General features: G+C 37.3%; 1 protein-coding gene across 7 annotated transcripts in view; it reads left to right on the top strand.

Moving 5' to 3' along the window:
* ST3GAL6 (ST3 beta-galactoside alpha-2,3-sialyltransferase 6) overlaps positions 1-16801 on the top strand; it is a 77677-nt gene that overhangs the window by 10264 nt on the left and 50612 nt on the right. For 2 of the 7 annotated variants that reach the window (XM_072615366.1, XM_072615361.1), the window contains one exon: positions 14046-14142. The exons of 1 other annotated variant lie outside the window; for it this stretch is intronic. In XM_072615366.1, the coding sequence (XP_072471467.1) occupies positions 14119-14142 (24 nt within the window). In that variant the 5' untranslated portion in view covers positions 14046-14118. 4 more of the 7 variants (XM_072615360.1, XM_072615363.1, XM_072615365.1 and 1 more) reach the window with 4 other exon arrangements.

The following is a 16801-nucleotide window of genomic DNA, read 5'->3' on the forward strand; positions in this document are numbered from 1 at the left end:
AGTGGAGTTTCCCAAAAGGAAAACAACCTGCTTCCTCTGGCTTATTTCTGGGCTGAACTCATTGTTCATCTGCACCTCATGGCCAAGATAAATATATGAATGGACCAACTCAATGGGCTGTCTGAACAATGTGCTTTTTTTATCCTCTTGTTTATTTTTCCTTTGTGTATTGCTGGGTTGGTCTCTTTTGAATGGTAGTGGGTGTTATTGAAAAGGTCCTGTGAATTCTAGGTCTTGATGCAGTCAACACAGTGTTGTCCACAAACAGAAGTATTTGGAGAACATCTCTGCATGTTAATAATCCCTCTTACATTTGGACTTTGGACAGGTCATCCTGCATGATAGTGCTGAACGCTTGGCATTCATAGCTCCTTATGTATTCATTGCTTGAATTTTGATAACCAGCTCATTGTGGAACACAGTTCTTTTTAATCGAGCCATGATGAAAAGGGCCAGGAACCATTAGAGAATAAGGACCTTCCTGGTATCGGGATAATTTAGAACCATTCAAAATGAACTGGCATGTCAGCACATTTGGGGGGGTTCGGGGTGGAGGAAGTTGTTGGTAATGCACATCTGAGACTTTTGCTAGAGAGAGAGAGAGAGAGAGAGAGAGAGAGAGAGAGAGAGAGAGAGATTGGAAAACAAATTCCTCTTATCCCTAGGGGTTTATAAATTCAGAGGGGCAGTATTGTATAAAGTGACCATGGTTAACCCATGTGATCTCTCAATACTCTAACTCACTCTAAACCTGCAAGTTATAGACCACTTGCTAGTCTACATTGGTGAAGGGAGTTTACCACTCTGATGAAATCACAGTTCTGGACCATCTCGTCCAAAGTAACATGCTAACGACAGGATCTCAGATTTGGGTAGGGCCAACATATTGCTTTCCGGCTACATTTTTAGTAATTATAATACATAGAGGAAGAGATCCAAGTTCTGTAAACTTTAAGCACTGAGTTAGGAAATAGTATTTAAATGTGGGAGAAATCCTTATTTTTAGTAGGTATATGGTGTGGGATGTGCCTTGTTGGTGTCTGGCTTACAAAGCCTAATGCACTGTGAAACAGACTCCAGAATGACTCCAGAGGCTGTGGGGGAAGTTTGTTGTCTAATAGAATACATCTCTGGTTTTTGTAATGAACTTTTAATGAGAAAATAGGATTTCCTTTCCAGCCAGCTTTGCTGGGTCCTTTTCCATAAGGTGGATCATATGTGTACAAAATGACTGCTTTATGTTATGTGAGCTCCCATTTATCTAAAATCCAGATAGACTTTTTATTTGCAGTATTCAATATTTATATTGCAATGTTATTCCTGTGATGTTATACAAAGACTCTGAGGCCTTCAGTATATCGAGGTGCCTTCTAAGTCCTCAGAGAAAGAATAAATTATGTTCATTATAGGGTATCAAGTGTATTTTGTATTCTAATTCTTTAAAAATTGACATTTCATGTGTGAAATCACAAGTTACTATTTATGTCAGACAGATTTTTGATGTCTAGTTAACTCAATTCTGATCATTAGAGATTTTACCCTATGATTGGATAGAACCAGAGGGTGCCGATAATCCAAACAGAGGGCCACATGATTCCTATGTGGATTCTACGACTTTTCTCTGATAATATTTTACACTTGGATCTCATTTTAAAGTTACAAAGCATTTGAATATATATTATTTCATTTGTTCCTCATAGTTAAATAATCTTGTATTGTATGTATGGCAGGTAGTATTACCTATTTTACAAAAATCTGAGGGCAGAGAAGTTAAGTAACTGGCCTAAGACTTCTCAGCCATGGAAAGGATATGCTGTTTGTCTCAGCTCGGGTATTAGAACTCTTTCCTCCACTGCATGCGGCAACTTGATTTGGAGTTGTTAGTTACCACTTCAGGATTTACTTGAGGCCCATGGAAGTTAGGCAACTGGCCCAGGGTCACAAAGCTAATGAGGACATGAGGTTTGATTTTACCCCAGGTCTTCCTGACTCCAAACCCAGCACTCTATACATGACACCATACTCTTTCTGAGTTCTAGAAAACCCAGTACATCTTGGAGCCAAAATATGAGAGGGATGGACTAGACATGGGCTCTTCATCTGGGATCTGTCAGCTTCAAAAAAACTAGATAACTTCAATATAATCCTATGTGTTCCATTTTATACATTTACAAAAGCTATTTCTGTGCAGGAGGGAGGGAGAAAATTTGAAACTCAAAGTTTAATTTAAAAATAAATAGTGAAAAATTAAATGAACAAAGTAAAAATGTTATCCAAAGAAAGGGTTCTTAGGCATCACCAGATGGCCAAAGAGATCTGTGACATGACATTCGTGAGAAGAATCTATGGATCAGGCAACCTTGAATTTATCTCTCTGCTTGAAATTCTGTGATCCTGTAATTCAACTTTTCTGGCTCTTTGCATTACAACATATTGTCAGTTTACTAGGGGGTGGGACTGGGTATGTGTATGGCTGTCCTATAATCTATCACTCATAACAGAAAAAGCAACTTAATGCGCGGGTCCTCCCGATGGTCTCTCAGTGTCATCTTCGTTGTTTATTAGCATATTTGGAATGTACATTTACTGGATATGAATTATCACAATGATACTGATATTGTCATGCTATGTCAGATTCATTTAAGATAACAGGCATCCTAAGTGCATCTTGGAAAATTTCTGAATCACCGTTTGAGATGGCCTATATTTTATTGTTACGCCTACAAGGATAGATGAGTGTAAAATGCACGCAGTTAGAATTTTAACTTTTTCAGAGCTTATTTTACCCAGGGCTAAGCAGACATGCTACAAATCATAGCCATATTGTTTGTGTAGACTTGTAATAATATATAATTATTTTCTCAGCACACATTTGTTAAACACTTCTTGTGGGTAAGTCACTCTACTAGGTGCTAGGTATCCAAAGCTGTAGCATGTTCAGCAGCTACAGAACCATCTAGGCAGACAGGCTAAACCAGGCAGAGGGTAAACAGTAGGCCTCAAACCCACTGGGGAGTTTGAGGGATGTCTACTCTAGGCATTCAAGGACTTCTGGCGAAATGGGCAGATGAGAACAATTCGTTCAAGTGGTCATGAAGGGGGCTGAAGCAGATCCTGTGGAGGGCTTAGAGCTTGGTCAGCCATCAGACACCAAGGTCATGCACTGCATCCTGGGTCATCACAATCATCCTGACTTTTGTCCTGTCGCTGGACTTGGATGACTCTAGAAGACAGAGTGAGGCTGATGACTGTGCAGCTCTGTTGTGATGTCATCGGTCCTCTTCGAAAAAGGACAAAGGATAACAGTTGGGGAAAGAGAACACAGATGATGATCACACGTGAATGTTAGAACACAGTTGGAATAGACCTTAGAAGTTACCCAATCCAATGTATAAATAAACAAAAGTAATGGTACCTACCAGGCGCTGTGCACTTTGCAACGATTTTCTCCTTTGATGCATTTCAGCAAAGTTTGTATTAAAGAAATTCTTAATGAATTTCATTTAAAAAATTGAAGAAGCAGTCCACTGAATAATGATTTAATATCGAGGCAGAGCTATCACTAGAGCAAAGCAATTGATGAGGCACTGATAGCCTTGCAGTCCTTCAGCAGTCCAACAGCAACTCCTTGGTATTAATAATCAGTCAGAATAGAATACAGGGAATGAGGGTTAGGAATGTGGGTTTGAGAGTCCCACTTGGGATACATACTGCTTGTGTGCCCTGGGCAAGTTAACCTCTCAGCACTGCTAGGCAGCTCACAACATAAACATTTGCAGAAAAGTTGTTGATTTGCATGAATAGAGGGAGTTCTCTCATGAGGAATTCTGAGCACCAATGAAATTCCAGATCTCTAACCAAGAGAAAGTATGTGGGGGTGTACTGGATATCCACCCCCCCCATATGTTGTTTTGTTTTTTACTAAAAAGGAGCTTTGTTCTTCTAGTTTTAAGTTATGGAATGTTGTGTGCAAGTATGTATAAAATATAATATATATGTCTATGTATGCATACACACATACATACATACATACACACATGTGTTTATAAAGCCTCTATTGGCTCACAGTGTAGCTCCCACCTTCTTCCCTACACAGACTTATCCAGGCCACCTGACTCCTTGCCCAGCTTCTCTCTGCCTCCCTCCCTCCTGAGCCAGCCAGGCCAAAGGTAGGTTGCCTCACCATTTTTTGACTTTGTTGGCTGCTTGTATTTTGTCAAGATTTCTCTTCTTATCTCAGATACACATGACTTTGATCTGTCCTTACTCCCATTTGCTCTCATGGTATATATAAAGCTGGGTGAAAATTTAGTGGTAAATTTTAAAAAATGAAGTTTTAGTTTCATTAGTTTGACTACCAAAAATAATGGTCTTTATGACTGAATAGTCAGTATCTGTTTAGTTTAAAAATGAATTACCTGAATACTCACCCTATCAGAATGTGCTATATGTCCATAAGTCTAGAACAAGACAAACATGCTTGGAGAGGTCCCTGCCAGCAAGCCTGTGCCGCTGTCCCAGGGTCTCCTTCTCCTTTCTGGTTTTGTCTCAGTTACTCCTCCTACTGAATGTCTATTTTGTGGGATTTGCCCCCAAGTACTTTTTGGTGCTTGCTGCAGGTATAAAGACTTCGAGTTATGGTTCTGACTCTGGATATACTAAAACCATATTAAACAATACAGCAGATCTTTAATATGGTATATATTTAAAGGGGGAAGGCTTTTGAGGTGACATTTACAAAAATATCAATATTTCTATGTTCATATTAAACAAGTTAAAATTCAAATGGCAAGTAGTAAAAATTGAGACCAGTCTCAGAAACTCTAGCAGTATTTCCTTATCTGTGAAATAAGGTTTTTGGACTGTTTTATTACCAATGTCCTTTTAAATTTCAAATCCTGTTTTTCTTATCTAATTACTTCATGCTGTTAACAATAAAAGGAACAAGTACTTATTATCGGTTTATCATTTTTAAGCATCTTTACATATATATGTTTACATTTTGTCCTTATAATAATCCTATAAAGTTGAATATCATCATTTATGAATGAGGAAAGTGACACTCAGAGAAATTAATTGCTTTACTTGAAGTCATAAAGCTAATAAGTTGTATTTGGCTGATGCTGCCAGTAGGGTTAGATCAGTAGGCCTTTAATCTAGCTTTGTCATGGAGTTAATTTGGTGGTTCAGGAAGAGAACTTTCCTTTTTCTTTTTCTCACTAATGGAACAGAAGAGTTTTTACACCATATGTTGTTATGAACTATCCATATCTCTGTTATCTGGGTTAATCGACTATAGCTTATCTAAGTATTTCATATTTCATTTTTGTTTAGAGACATAGTTGACATATAGACTGAAAGTTTATTGGAAGTGGTTGGGTAAAAAATGAGGATTCTCAAAAGATCTTTTATTTTGGTGAAAAATCAGGAGTTTAATAGTTGTAACCTATAACTAGGTCTGCCAGCCACTTTGGAGTTACATTTTGCAAATCACTTTTTTTTCTACTTGCATTAAATCATTTTTTACATTCTTAAAAATTTTTTTTTGAGTTTCAGATTTCCTTCCTTCCACCTATCCCTCTCCTATCCATTGAAAAAGCAAGCAATACAGTGTGTGTTCATCCTTTGTTGCTGAAGAAGACCATGCCATCAGAGAAATAATGACAAGACTTGCACTTGACTTTATTTTTTGAGTGAGGGCTGTTCAGGTTACCAGCCTCACTTCTTCTCCAGAACCATCTGAATCCAGTGACCAGATATTCATCAGGATGACTGGAGATGACACAGGATGAGGCAATTGGGGTTAAGTGACTTACCCAAGGTCACACAGCCAGTGAGTGTCAAGTGTCTGAGGTGAGATTTGAACTCAGGTCCTCCTGACTCCTGCACTGGTGCTCTATCCACTGCACCACTTAGCTGCCCCAGTAAGCAATACAGTATCAGTTATACAAGTGAGGTCATGAAAAAATGTACTTCCACACCCCTTATGCAAAAAAAGAAGGAAGGGAGGGAGGGAAGGAAGGAAGGAAGGAAGGAAGGAAGGAAGAAAGGAAGGAAGGACCTTCCAAGTCAAGAAAATTAAAGGAAAGGGAAAAGTATGTATGCTTTCACCAATTCTCTCTGGAGGTGGATAGCTGTGGATCATCATGGGTCTTTTGAAATTGCCTGAGATCATTGTCTTGATCACAGCCTCTAAGTTTTTCACAATTGATCATTGTTGCAATATTACTGTTTCTGTTTCTGTGTACAGTGTTCTCATGGCCACCTCCCTTTGCATCAGTTCATGTAAGTCTTCCCAGGTTTTTCATCATTTCTTAGAGCACAATAGTATTCCATCAAAATCATATATCACAATTTGTTTAGCCGTTCCCCAATAAATAGGCATTGTCTCAGTTTCCAGTTCTTTGATATCACAAAAAGAGCTGCTATAAATATTTTTTTACAGATTGGTCCTTTTCCCTTTTGATATCTTTTGAGATAAAGACCTCCTAGTGGTACTGCTGAATCAAAGGGTGTGCATAGTCTTATAATCTTTTGAGCATGGTTCCAAATTGTTCTCTGAAATGGTTAGACCAATTCACAACTTCACCAAATTTGCATTGATATCCCTATTTTTCAACATGTCCTCCAGAATTGATTGTTTCCTTTCCTGGGATGGTAGTCAACCTGATAGATGAAGTAGTACCTCAGAGTTATTTTAATTTGCTCTTTTCTGATCAATAGTGATTTAGATAATTTTTTCATGTGACTCTTGATTGCTTTGATTTCTTTTGAAAATTGCCTATTCATATCTTTTGACCATTTATCAGGGAAAGGCTCTTATTTTTATTAATTTGACTGAGTTTCCTATATATTTGAGAAATGAGGCCTTTATCAGAGAAAGTTACTTTAGGAATCTTTTCCCTAGTTTCTTGTTTCCTTTCTAATTTTGGCTGCATTGATTTTGTTTGTACAAAACCTTCTAAATTTTTTGTAATAAAAATTATCCATTTTATTCCAGTGATCCTTTCTGTCTTTGTTTAGTCATAAACTCTTCCCTTATCGATAGATCTGATGGGTAAGTTGGTTCCATAATTTACTTATGATTTCATCTTTTATGTCTAAATCATGTGGCCATTTTGACCTTATCTTGCTATGCAATGTGAGCTGTTGATCTATGCCTAATTTTTATCAAACTGTTTTCCAGTTTTCCTGGCAATTTTTGAAAAATGGTGAATTCTTACCACTAAGACTTGGATCTTTGGATCTACCAAACCCTAGATTACTATGGTCATTTACTGCTCTGTACTGTGTGCCTAATTTATTTCACTTATCTACCATTCTGTTTCTTAGTACCAGATTGTTTTGATGATTACTGCTTTGTAATACAGTTTGAAATCTGGTACTGTTAGGCCACCATCCTCCTTTTTAAAAACTGATTCTCTTAGAGGTATTCTTGACCTTTTGTTTTTCACACATGAATTTTGTTATTATTTTTTTCTAGCTTTGTAAAACAATTTTTGGTAGTTTAATTCATTAAATTAATCCACTAAATGAGTGAACTAATTTAGGCAAAATTCTCATTTTTATTATACTAGCTTAAACTGAACAATTAATATTTTCCCAGTTATTTAGATGTTTTTATGTACATGAAAAGTGATTTGTAATTGTATTCATATATTGCTTGGGTTTGTCTTGTCAGGTAGACTTTTGTTGTCTGCAGTTATTTTAAGTGGAATTTCTCTGTCTCTTCTTGATATGTTTTCTTTCTAATACACAGAAATGATGATGACTTATGTAGGTTTATTTTATATTCTGCAACGTTGCTGAAGTTAATTGTTTTAGCTAGCTTTTTAGTTGATTCTCCAGGGTTATCTAAGTATACCACTGATAATCTGCAAAGAGAGATGATTTTGTTTTCTTGTTGCCTATTTTTATTCATCCAATTTCTTTTTGTTTCCTCATTTTTATAGCTAGCATTTTAAATATTAGAAAAATAGAATGCTAATAGACATCTTTGCTTCACAATTGGTCTTATTGGGAAGCCATCTATCTTATTATCCCTACTACAAAGATTGTTTGCTCTTGATTTTGAATAAATGCTCCTTATCACTTTGGGAAAGGCTTCTCATTCCTATGGCCTGCAGTTTTCCTTATCTTTGCTCTCTCTGGTTTAGGTATCAAAACCACATTTGTGTCATTAAAGGAATTTAGTAGGACTCCTTCTTTACCTATTTTTTCAAATAGTTTATGTAGAATTGGTATTAATTGTTCGTTAAATATTTGATAAAATTCACCCCATCTGATCCTAGGAGTGTTTTCTTAGGGAGCTCTCTGATGGCTTGTTCAATTTACTTTTCTAAGATGAGGTTGTTAAAGTATTCTAATTCTTCTGTTAATTTTATGTTTTTGTAGATAATCTTCCATTTCCCTTAGAATGTCAATTTTACTGGTATATAATTGGGCAAAATAACTCCTAATTATTGTTTGGATCTCATCCTTGTTGGTGGTGTGTTTATCTTTTTCATTTTTGTTACTAGTAAAAACTCAATTTTGATACTAGTAATCGATTCTCTTCTTTTCTAAAATCAAATTAACTAATGGTTTACCTATTTATTGTTTTTTCCCATAAGACAAACCCCTAGTTTAATTTACTAGTTTTGAAATTTTCACTTTTATTGCTTCTCCTTTGATTTTTAGGATTTTCATTTTGGTATTTAATTGAGGATTTTTAATTTGTTCTTTTTCTAGATTTTTTTTAGTTATGTGTCCAATTCATTGATTTACTTTATTTTATTGATGTATGTGTTTAGAAATATAAATTTTCCCTTCTTAAATTCTGCTTTGGTTGCATCCCACAAATTTTGGTAGATTGCCTCATTATTGCCATTCTCCTTAATGGAATTATTGATTGTTCCTATGATTTGTTTTGGACCCACTCATTCTTCTTAGTTTCCCATTAGTTTAGTTTTCAATGCATTTGAAATCTGTGCTTCCAAGGTCCTTTATTGAATTATGGTCTTAAAGGGGTACATTTAATAAGACGAGAGGGAATCTGAGAATAGCTCATCTCAGGAATTTTCAGAGAGCAGTTTTCAAAGAATATTGCAAAATGCTGAATTCCATAGACTGAAATACAAGTCAGCCCAGTGTGGATGGGAAGTTCTCCAGAATGAAATTCTAAAGACACAGAGATAATCCTGATAAGGAGAGAATGGGAGAGTTGACAAAGAAACCAACATGGGAGTACAAGTGGATGCATCATGTGTGGATACTGGAAGCAAAGGAAGGCCACAGAAGATGAGTAGAAAGTTTATTGTGGTTCTGTCAGAAGAACAGTAAGTGTGAAACTCAAAGTGAGTTTAGACTACCTGAGAGGAGGCTGAAGACCATAGAAAGGGCTGTTTTTGTTTATTTCGCATTATTGGAAGGAAGCAGAAGAAAAGGGCCACTGCATGGAGTGAATGGGATCATTGTGGCAGAAAGAGTCCAAGCTGCTCAACTCTTCATTTTATTTCAGTTTCCTTTGCCAAGGAGAGTGACCTTTAACTTCTGAAAGACAGAATTCAATTTCATTGTACAGATAATTATTAAGCTACTACTTTGTGTAATGTGTTGTGGTAAGTGCTTGGGATACAAAAACAAAACAGTTCTTCCCCAGAACAGAAATGATTAAAAGGGACCTGCTGCTCAAGGGAAATAGGGAACTATTTAACAACAGGATGAGTTGAAATCATTTAACTATATGAGACAGGGGTGACAGCAGAGTCAATGGCAGAGGGATTGTGAATTGTGGAGAGAAGAGGAAGCTCCTGGGGACTGGCTTCACTTTTTTCAATGAAATAAGTTGCAAAGAGGAGAGTGGAAAGAGGATGTGGAATAGGAATCGTGGGAGATTTGGGAAGGTGTGAAAAGATCTGGAAGAGCAGCTGTGGTGTGACAATGAGTCAGTTGGGGAGGGGGAGGAAGGGTGTCTTGCTTCTTTGAGCCTTCAATTAAGATCATGATACAGATTTGTAATGGATACAGTCAGCATGGTTTCGTGATTTTCTCCAGCTTTGTTTAGGAGCGTGTGATTAGAAGTGAAGGCAGCAGATGGTGGAAGTAATCTAGAACTGAGAGTTGGAAAGATTGATGATGCAATGGAGGGGCAAGAAAATAAAGAGAAGAGAGGGTAGAGTTGAACTGGTTCATCCAAGGGTCAAGATAGGAAAGGGAGGAAGGTCTCCTAGGAAAGAAGCAATAGTTTGAAGGATTAAAGGTCTCAGTGAGGATGAAGGGTGAGCAGGGTTTGAGATTACAAGGCAGAGGGAGAGGTGAAAAAAGTAGATGTAGATTAGAAAATTTCAGAGCTCACAAACACAGAAATGGAACACTTATGAGTGATGTCTAAACCAAGGGTATGACCACTTTTGTTTGTAACTGAGCCAAAGTTGAAGAATTAGTCATGGGAAATTAATAAATTGAGGAACTGGGAGGACAGGGTGTTTAGAGCAGTATCAGTATGTATACTGAAATACCCTTAGAATGCAGGCCAGGATTAGAGAGGAGAGGAAGTAAACCATGGGTCAGACAGAAACAACTGTCTTACAAGTCAGTAGATAACTGGGACCAGAATGATGATTGGGTGGTAAATATGGATTTAGCAAACTCCAAAAGAAGAAAGGTGAATTCTGGAGACCAATTTGGAACTACGCCTAAAGGGCTACAAAAATGTGCATACCCTTTAACCCAGCAATGTTGCTTCTAGGATTGTATCCTAAAGGGATCATAAAAATGGGAAAGGATCCCACCTGGACAAAAATATTTATGACAGCTCTATTTGTGGTGGTCAAAAACTGGAAATCAAGGGGATGCCCATCAATTGAGGAATGACTGAACAACTTGTGGTATATGAATGTAATGGAATATTACTGTGCTATAAGAAATGATGAAAAGGAAGACTTCAGAGAGGCCTGGAAGGATTTATATGAATTGATGCTGAGTGAAAGGAGCAGAACCAGGAGAACTTTGTACACAGCAACAACCACAGTGTTCAAGGAATTTTTCTGGTAGACTTAGCCCTTCACAGCAATATAAGGACCTAAAAAAATTCCCAGTGGACTCTTGAAGCAAAATGCCTTCCACATCCAGAGAAAGAATCAATGAAATTGAATCGCAGAATGAAGCAGACCATTTTCTCTTGATTTATGTTTTGTTTCGTTTTATGGTTTCTCCCATTCATTTTAATTCTTCTATGTAACATGGCTAAGGTGGAAATGTATTTAATAAAAATGTATGTGTAGAATCTATGTAAGATTGCATGCCATCTTGGGGATGGAGTGGGGAGGGCAGAGGGAGGGGGAGGGGGGGAGAATTTAAGATATATGGAAGTGATAGTAGAAAACTGAAAAAAAATAAAATAATTATAAAAAATAAAATAAAAAATTTAAAAAGCAAAATTAAATTTGAAAAAAGAACAATGGAATTAGATTGTAGAATGAAGCAGACTATTTTCTCTTGTGTTATGTTTTGTTTTGTTTAGGTTTTTCTCATGGTTTTTTCCAGTCATTTTAATTCTTCCATGTACCATGACTAAGGTGAAAATGTATTTAATAGGAATGTATGTGTAAAACCTATATAAGATTGAACACTGTCTCAGGGAGAGAGTGGGGATGGGGGGGAGAAGGAGGGGGAGAGAGGGGAATAATCTAAGATATATGGAAGTGATTGTTGAACACTGAAAACAAATAAAATAATTTAATTATACAGAAGAAAGAATGTATGTATAGAATCCATATAAGATTGCACACCATCTTGGGGAAGGAGAGAGGAGGGAGGGGGAGAAAATCTAAGATTTATGGAAGTGATTGTGGAAAACTGAAAACAAATAAATTAGTAAAAAAAAATTTTTTAAAAAGAAGAAAGATGAATGGAGGTAGAGGGGAGAGCTTGGAAGTGGTGATGGGGAACAAGGAATGTTCTGAGTACCCCATCTTGACTTGTCAGTCAAGGGGTCTGGGTGAAAATCTAGCCACTGCTGCAAAGGGTAGACAGGAAGGAGTGTGTGTCATTAGGAGGGAGCCAGGTCTCAACGAGTGAAAGAAAATTGAAGGAATAGGAAAGGAAAAGATTTAAAATGAAAGCAATTAAGGATATAATGGGAGGATTGGGCAGCTTCAGAGTGGGACGTTAGGAAAATAACCTTGGTTGATTACTCCCCTTTAAAATTTTCTTTTTTTTCTTAGTTTCCATGATATTTTACTATCCTACTTCTCTTTTTAACAAGAGAGACTGACCCTCCTGTTTTCTTCATTTCCTCTTCTGCCCAGCCTCTAAATGTGAGCATTCTCTAAGGTCCAGTCCTTGGTCCTCTGTACTCTTTCCCCTGCACATCTCATCTTCTCCTATAGTTTCAGCTATCACCTTTCTCTAATTATTTCTAAGATGCCTGTTTCTATCCTTGACCTCTTCAGCCTCACAGTTTTTAACTACTTGTTGGACATTCCAGACCCTTACACTTAAATGGATCTTTGATCTCACTAATGTGCTCATACCCTCTAAAAGTACAATTCATACCCCATCTATACCTTCTTATTATGAGTAATTCTTGTCTGTGTATTCTGGTTAATCCTTCTCAGGAGACCTAGTAAGTGTGCCAGGACCTTCTTGCAGGTTTCTTAACATTATGAGAGGACCTGTAGAGCACGTGAGTTGGTTTTCCATCTATTACCATTTGCTTTTGCTCCATGATTTTCACCACACATCTTGTGTACATATTTTCCATCACTTCTTGTGCAGATCACTCATTGGTAACAGGCTACAGCCTTATTTCTGCCTATGATACATCTTCATTGCCCCTTGGAATCATCTTCCCTTTGGGTTCTTTGAGGATCATGATATTCTGAAATTTTCAGGTATAGAACAATATTAGAAAAACATGTAAGGTGGATTTTTGTTTCAAAGAGAAATTTATGGTCATTGAAAGTATTGTGCAGTTTCCCAAATGCAATTCATCTCGTACATTTCCTTCTTTTCAAATCTGGTCTGAACTCATTGGCCAGTGGTGCTGTCGATTCAAGATTATGTAATTAATTGGATCAGTTCATTAGGCAGTTCATATAATTGCATATTAGGTTCTGAACAATAAACATTCTTGACCCTCCTGGGTCTTCCCCTCCCCCACAGGGACTTCTATGCTAATTTCTTTGTGTGATTGTGGATCTCATTTAGAAGGCTGTGTAGTATTCTGGTAATTAGCCCACTGTCATCCCCCAACAGGAGCATCTGGAGGACCTTGCTATCTAGAGAGGAATTCCCTTCCACTTGGACTGTGTACTGGGTGTCCTCTATGCTAGTAAAAGATAATTTTGGAGAACAAATGTTCTGTGCTTTTCTTGAAATTAATGACCATAAGGTAGACCTACAAGGTTATCTCTGTTGCGTTTATTAGTAAACCTTATATGATTTTAGCATATTACATGGGTTATATTTTATTGGAGGAAAGTCTTTCAACATTGCATTTTGCTTCACCAAATCAAACACTGTCAGATAATAAACACAGTGGAATCTTGTATTCTGTTCACCTTTCTGTCAGTTGTGTGACTATAAAGATGTGGTCTGTTATGTATGAATATTGTAAATGCCTGCCTCTTCATTGGGACAGTCAGGTGGCACAGTGGATAGAGTGCCAGGCCCAGAGTCAGGAAGACTCAACTTAGTGCATTCAAATTTGGCCTTAGAAACTTACTAGCTGTGTGACCCTGGGCAAGTCACTTAACCCCAGTTTCCTTATCTGTAAAGTGATCTGGAGAAGGAAATGGCAAACTACTCCAGGCGGTATCTTTGAAGAAAACCCCCACTGGGGTCACAAAAGAATCAAAACAAGACTGCAACAATAGAGCAAAAATAGCACCTCTTTTTCCAGGATGTTCTTGATAGAGGTGTAGATAATTCTAACAAAGATTTTGCAGAGGTGATAAATTAGACATATTAAAATATCAATTGGTAGCTATTAATATCCCTTGTATTTCAAGTAGTAGTGAATATTTTTAATTTTTCCAGTAATTTACATCTGCTCTTTTCAGATATCTTAAGAATCCATCTTTCAACACCATCAAGAGAAGATTCTCACCTTGAAAACTGGAATAGACAACATCTATGTGGAGAAGGTTCATGCAGGAGGTGACACGATGAACTTTACAAGTTGTCCTCAGTTTCCCTTTCCAGTCTTATCTCCTAATACTGCCTTTCACTAACTGTTTGCCTTTGACTATCTGGTTTATTCCTTATCCCCCAAACACATCTTTTTTCTCTGGTTTTCACTTTCAGGGTTCGAGGTGAGGAGATAGGGACCAGAAAAATGCTTTTAGAAAGCCAAAACTGGATTAGCCCACATTCAGTGATAGGTACAACTTAATTATATAAGCCCCCTCACCCCTCATCCTAAGATCTCGACAACTGATTCCAAGATTCCATATTTCATAAATTAATTCAACTCACTCATTTAGGTCTTGGGTTATAGAGTTCAAAGCTGTAGACCTTCGGTGTCTATCACTTCATAAAAGTGCACCCATTTCCTTCAACAAAGATGATGACTGTCTTAGTGTTGCCATGCACTTTAACCAGTCACTGTTGGTGTCCGCATACAATTCAGTATGGAGCCATGATTGAAAGGGCCAGGGCTAGCATTCTTTTTACGCATTAAGCCCTCCTGGGATCTACCATTTAAGGAACTAGCTGTGATACCAAGCATACAGTGTATCAGTGTAGACAGTCATGTATTTGGAAATGCATGAATCATAAATTTAGTTTTAAATGGCCACCTTACAGACAATTTTTAGTTTATCAACATATCCTGGGATAGAAGCCATGGCATTGTAGCAAAAATGGCTCTGGATTTATATAGTCCGAAGACCTGGAATTCCAGAGCAGCTGCTTAGTGACCTTGGATAAATGTCTTAATTTATCTGGGACTCACTGTCAAAACTAGTAGGTTATACTTCAAGGGAAATATTTCTCCCAGCTCTAACCACTGCAGACCTCTACTTTTCATATTCAAGATGTCATGTGTTAATTATCCAAATTGTGTGCTTAAGAATTTCATCTCTAATTCTCCTCCATCCTCTTCTCCCCACCTGCCACAAGTTATATGCACTGCGTTCTTAATTTGAGCTTCTTTCCATATATCTTGGCTTATCAATTTTGTGTAATATATCAGCAACTAATTCAGTAATAACGTTATTTTCGCTGATGGGAGAAGGGCCTAAATCTGAGAAGTGCCTCAAGTGCCTTCTAAAAAGAGCTCCCTTTATGCCTCTAGAAACTCTCTGAGACAAGTGATGATAGGATCATTTTACAAATTGGTGACTGAGAAATCCAGTGATTGCCCAGAGTTATAGTGTGAGGCTTTTATTTATTTATTTTGCACAGCTATAGAAATAACTTGATTCTTCAAGTCCATATTTGGACTCTTCTTTGATGTGGGTGGGTACTTCCCTCTTAGATCACAGATCTACACCTTACCTTTCTTAGGAAGCTAGATGGTGCAGAGGATAGAACTCTGGATCTGGAGTTAGGAAGACCTCAGTTCAGATCTGGGCTCACACATGTAAAGACTGTGTGACCCTAGGCAAGTCACTTAACTTTTTTACCTCAGTTTCCTGAACTGTAAAATGGGGATGATAATAGCACCTGCTTCACAGGATTGCTGTGAGGATACAGTCTGATAATATGTGTAAAATGCCTGGCCAATTGTAGGTGCTGTATAAATGCTTGTTAACGTTAACATTGTCATCAGTATTATTCCATCTTATCTTATGTGGGTTTCCTCCATGCCCTCCATGGTGGTCTTCTCAGTGCCCTAGGAGATCTTTTTCCAGATCTTTTGATATCACTGAGTACAAAGCAGAATGCCAGCTCCCCATTAGTTGTCCCTCAGTTGGTCGTCATCCCTCATGTGGCCAGATCACTTCTTTTTCTGATATGTTAGCAGACTTGGGATTTTTATTCCTGGTATGGAAACTTCCACTTCCAAGGTAGGGATCATCAAATCTTCAGTGATTTTTAGTCTTAAGAGAGTTGCCCAGCACAGAAAGAATTTGAGACTTGCCTGAGTTTAGAGAGTTAAGTTATGTCAGAGGCACTTTGGACCTAAATATTTCTAACTCTGAGGCTCGTCTTTTCTCCACCCCCTGAGACTAGAGTTATTTTTATATAAGCCGTGTGTAAGCACCTGCCTCCAAAGGTGCTATTGATTTCACTGTGTATATTTGGCTTTGGAATATATCATGATGTTTTGGCAGCGACTTGCTATTCTAATTATGTTTTGTTTGGCATGTGTGAGAGTTAATTTGAATTCTCTGAGGAAGCACAACCAGATGGTTGGGAAGGTAGTTTGAAGTGTGGTGGGTGATAGAGTAGGAAAGTCAGTTTTAATAAAGACAGGGCTTCCAGGTATTAAAAAATTTTTTACAAAGGGAAATTGTAAGATAGCTCAGATAGGGTATCTTTTCACTGTATTTTCTATTGATTTGTTAATTTTTGAATATATTCTGCATCTTTTAATAAATGGTTGATGATTTATCAGTCAGTCCTTTATTATATAATCATTCACCTTTTTAGAAGCTGTCATAGTGGTTTGCTGGTGAATATTTAATAACTGACTCAGAAAAAAGCATGTATATCTAATGTCACAAGAATATCATAAACTTTACTGAATAACCCAAAATGTGCCAATAATAAAATACATAAAACTATTGCAGATTCCGTAGAGATATTGTTTTTCACAGAATGCTTTTATTGATTTTTTTGCCAAACTCTTGTGTCTGTAGCCAACCTATGG

The sequence above is a fragment of the Notamacropus eugenii genome, chromosome 5 (assembly GCF_028372415.1).
Source record: "Notamacropus eugenii isolate mMacEug1 chromosome 5, mMacEug1.pri_v2, whole genome shotgun sequence".
Classification (NCBI taxonomy): Eukaryota; Metazoa; Chordata; class Mammalia; order Diprotodontia; family Macropodidae; genus Notamacropus; species Notamacropus eugenii.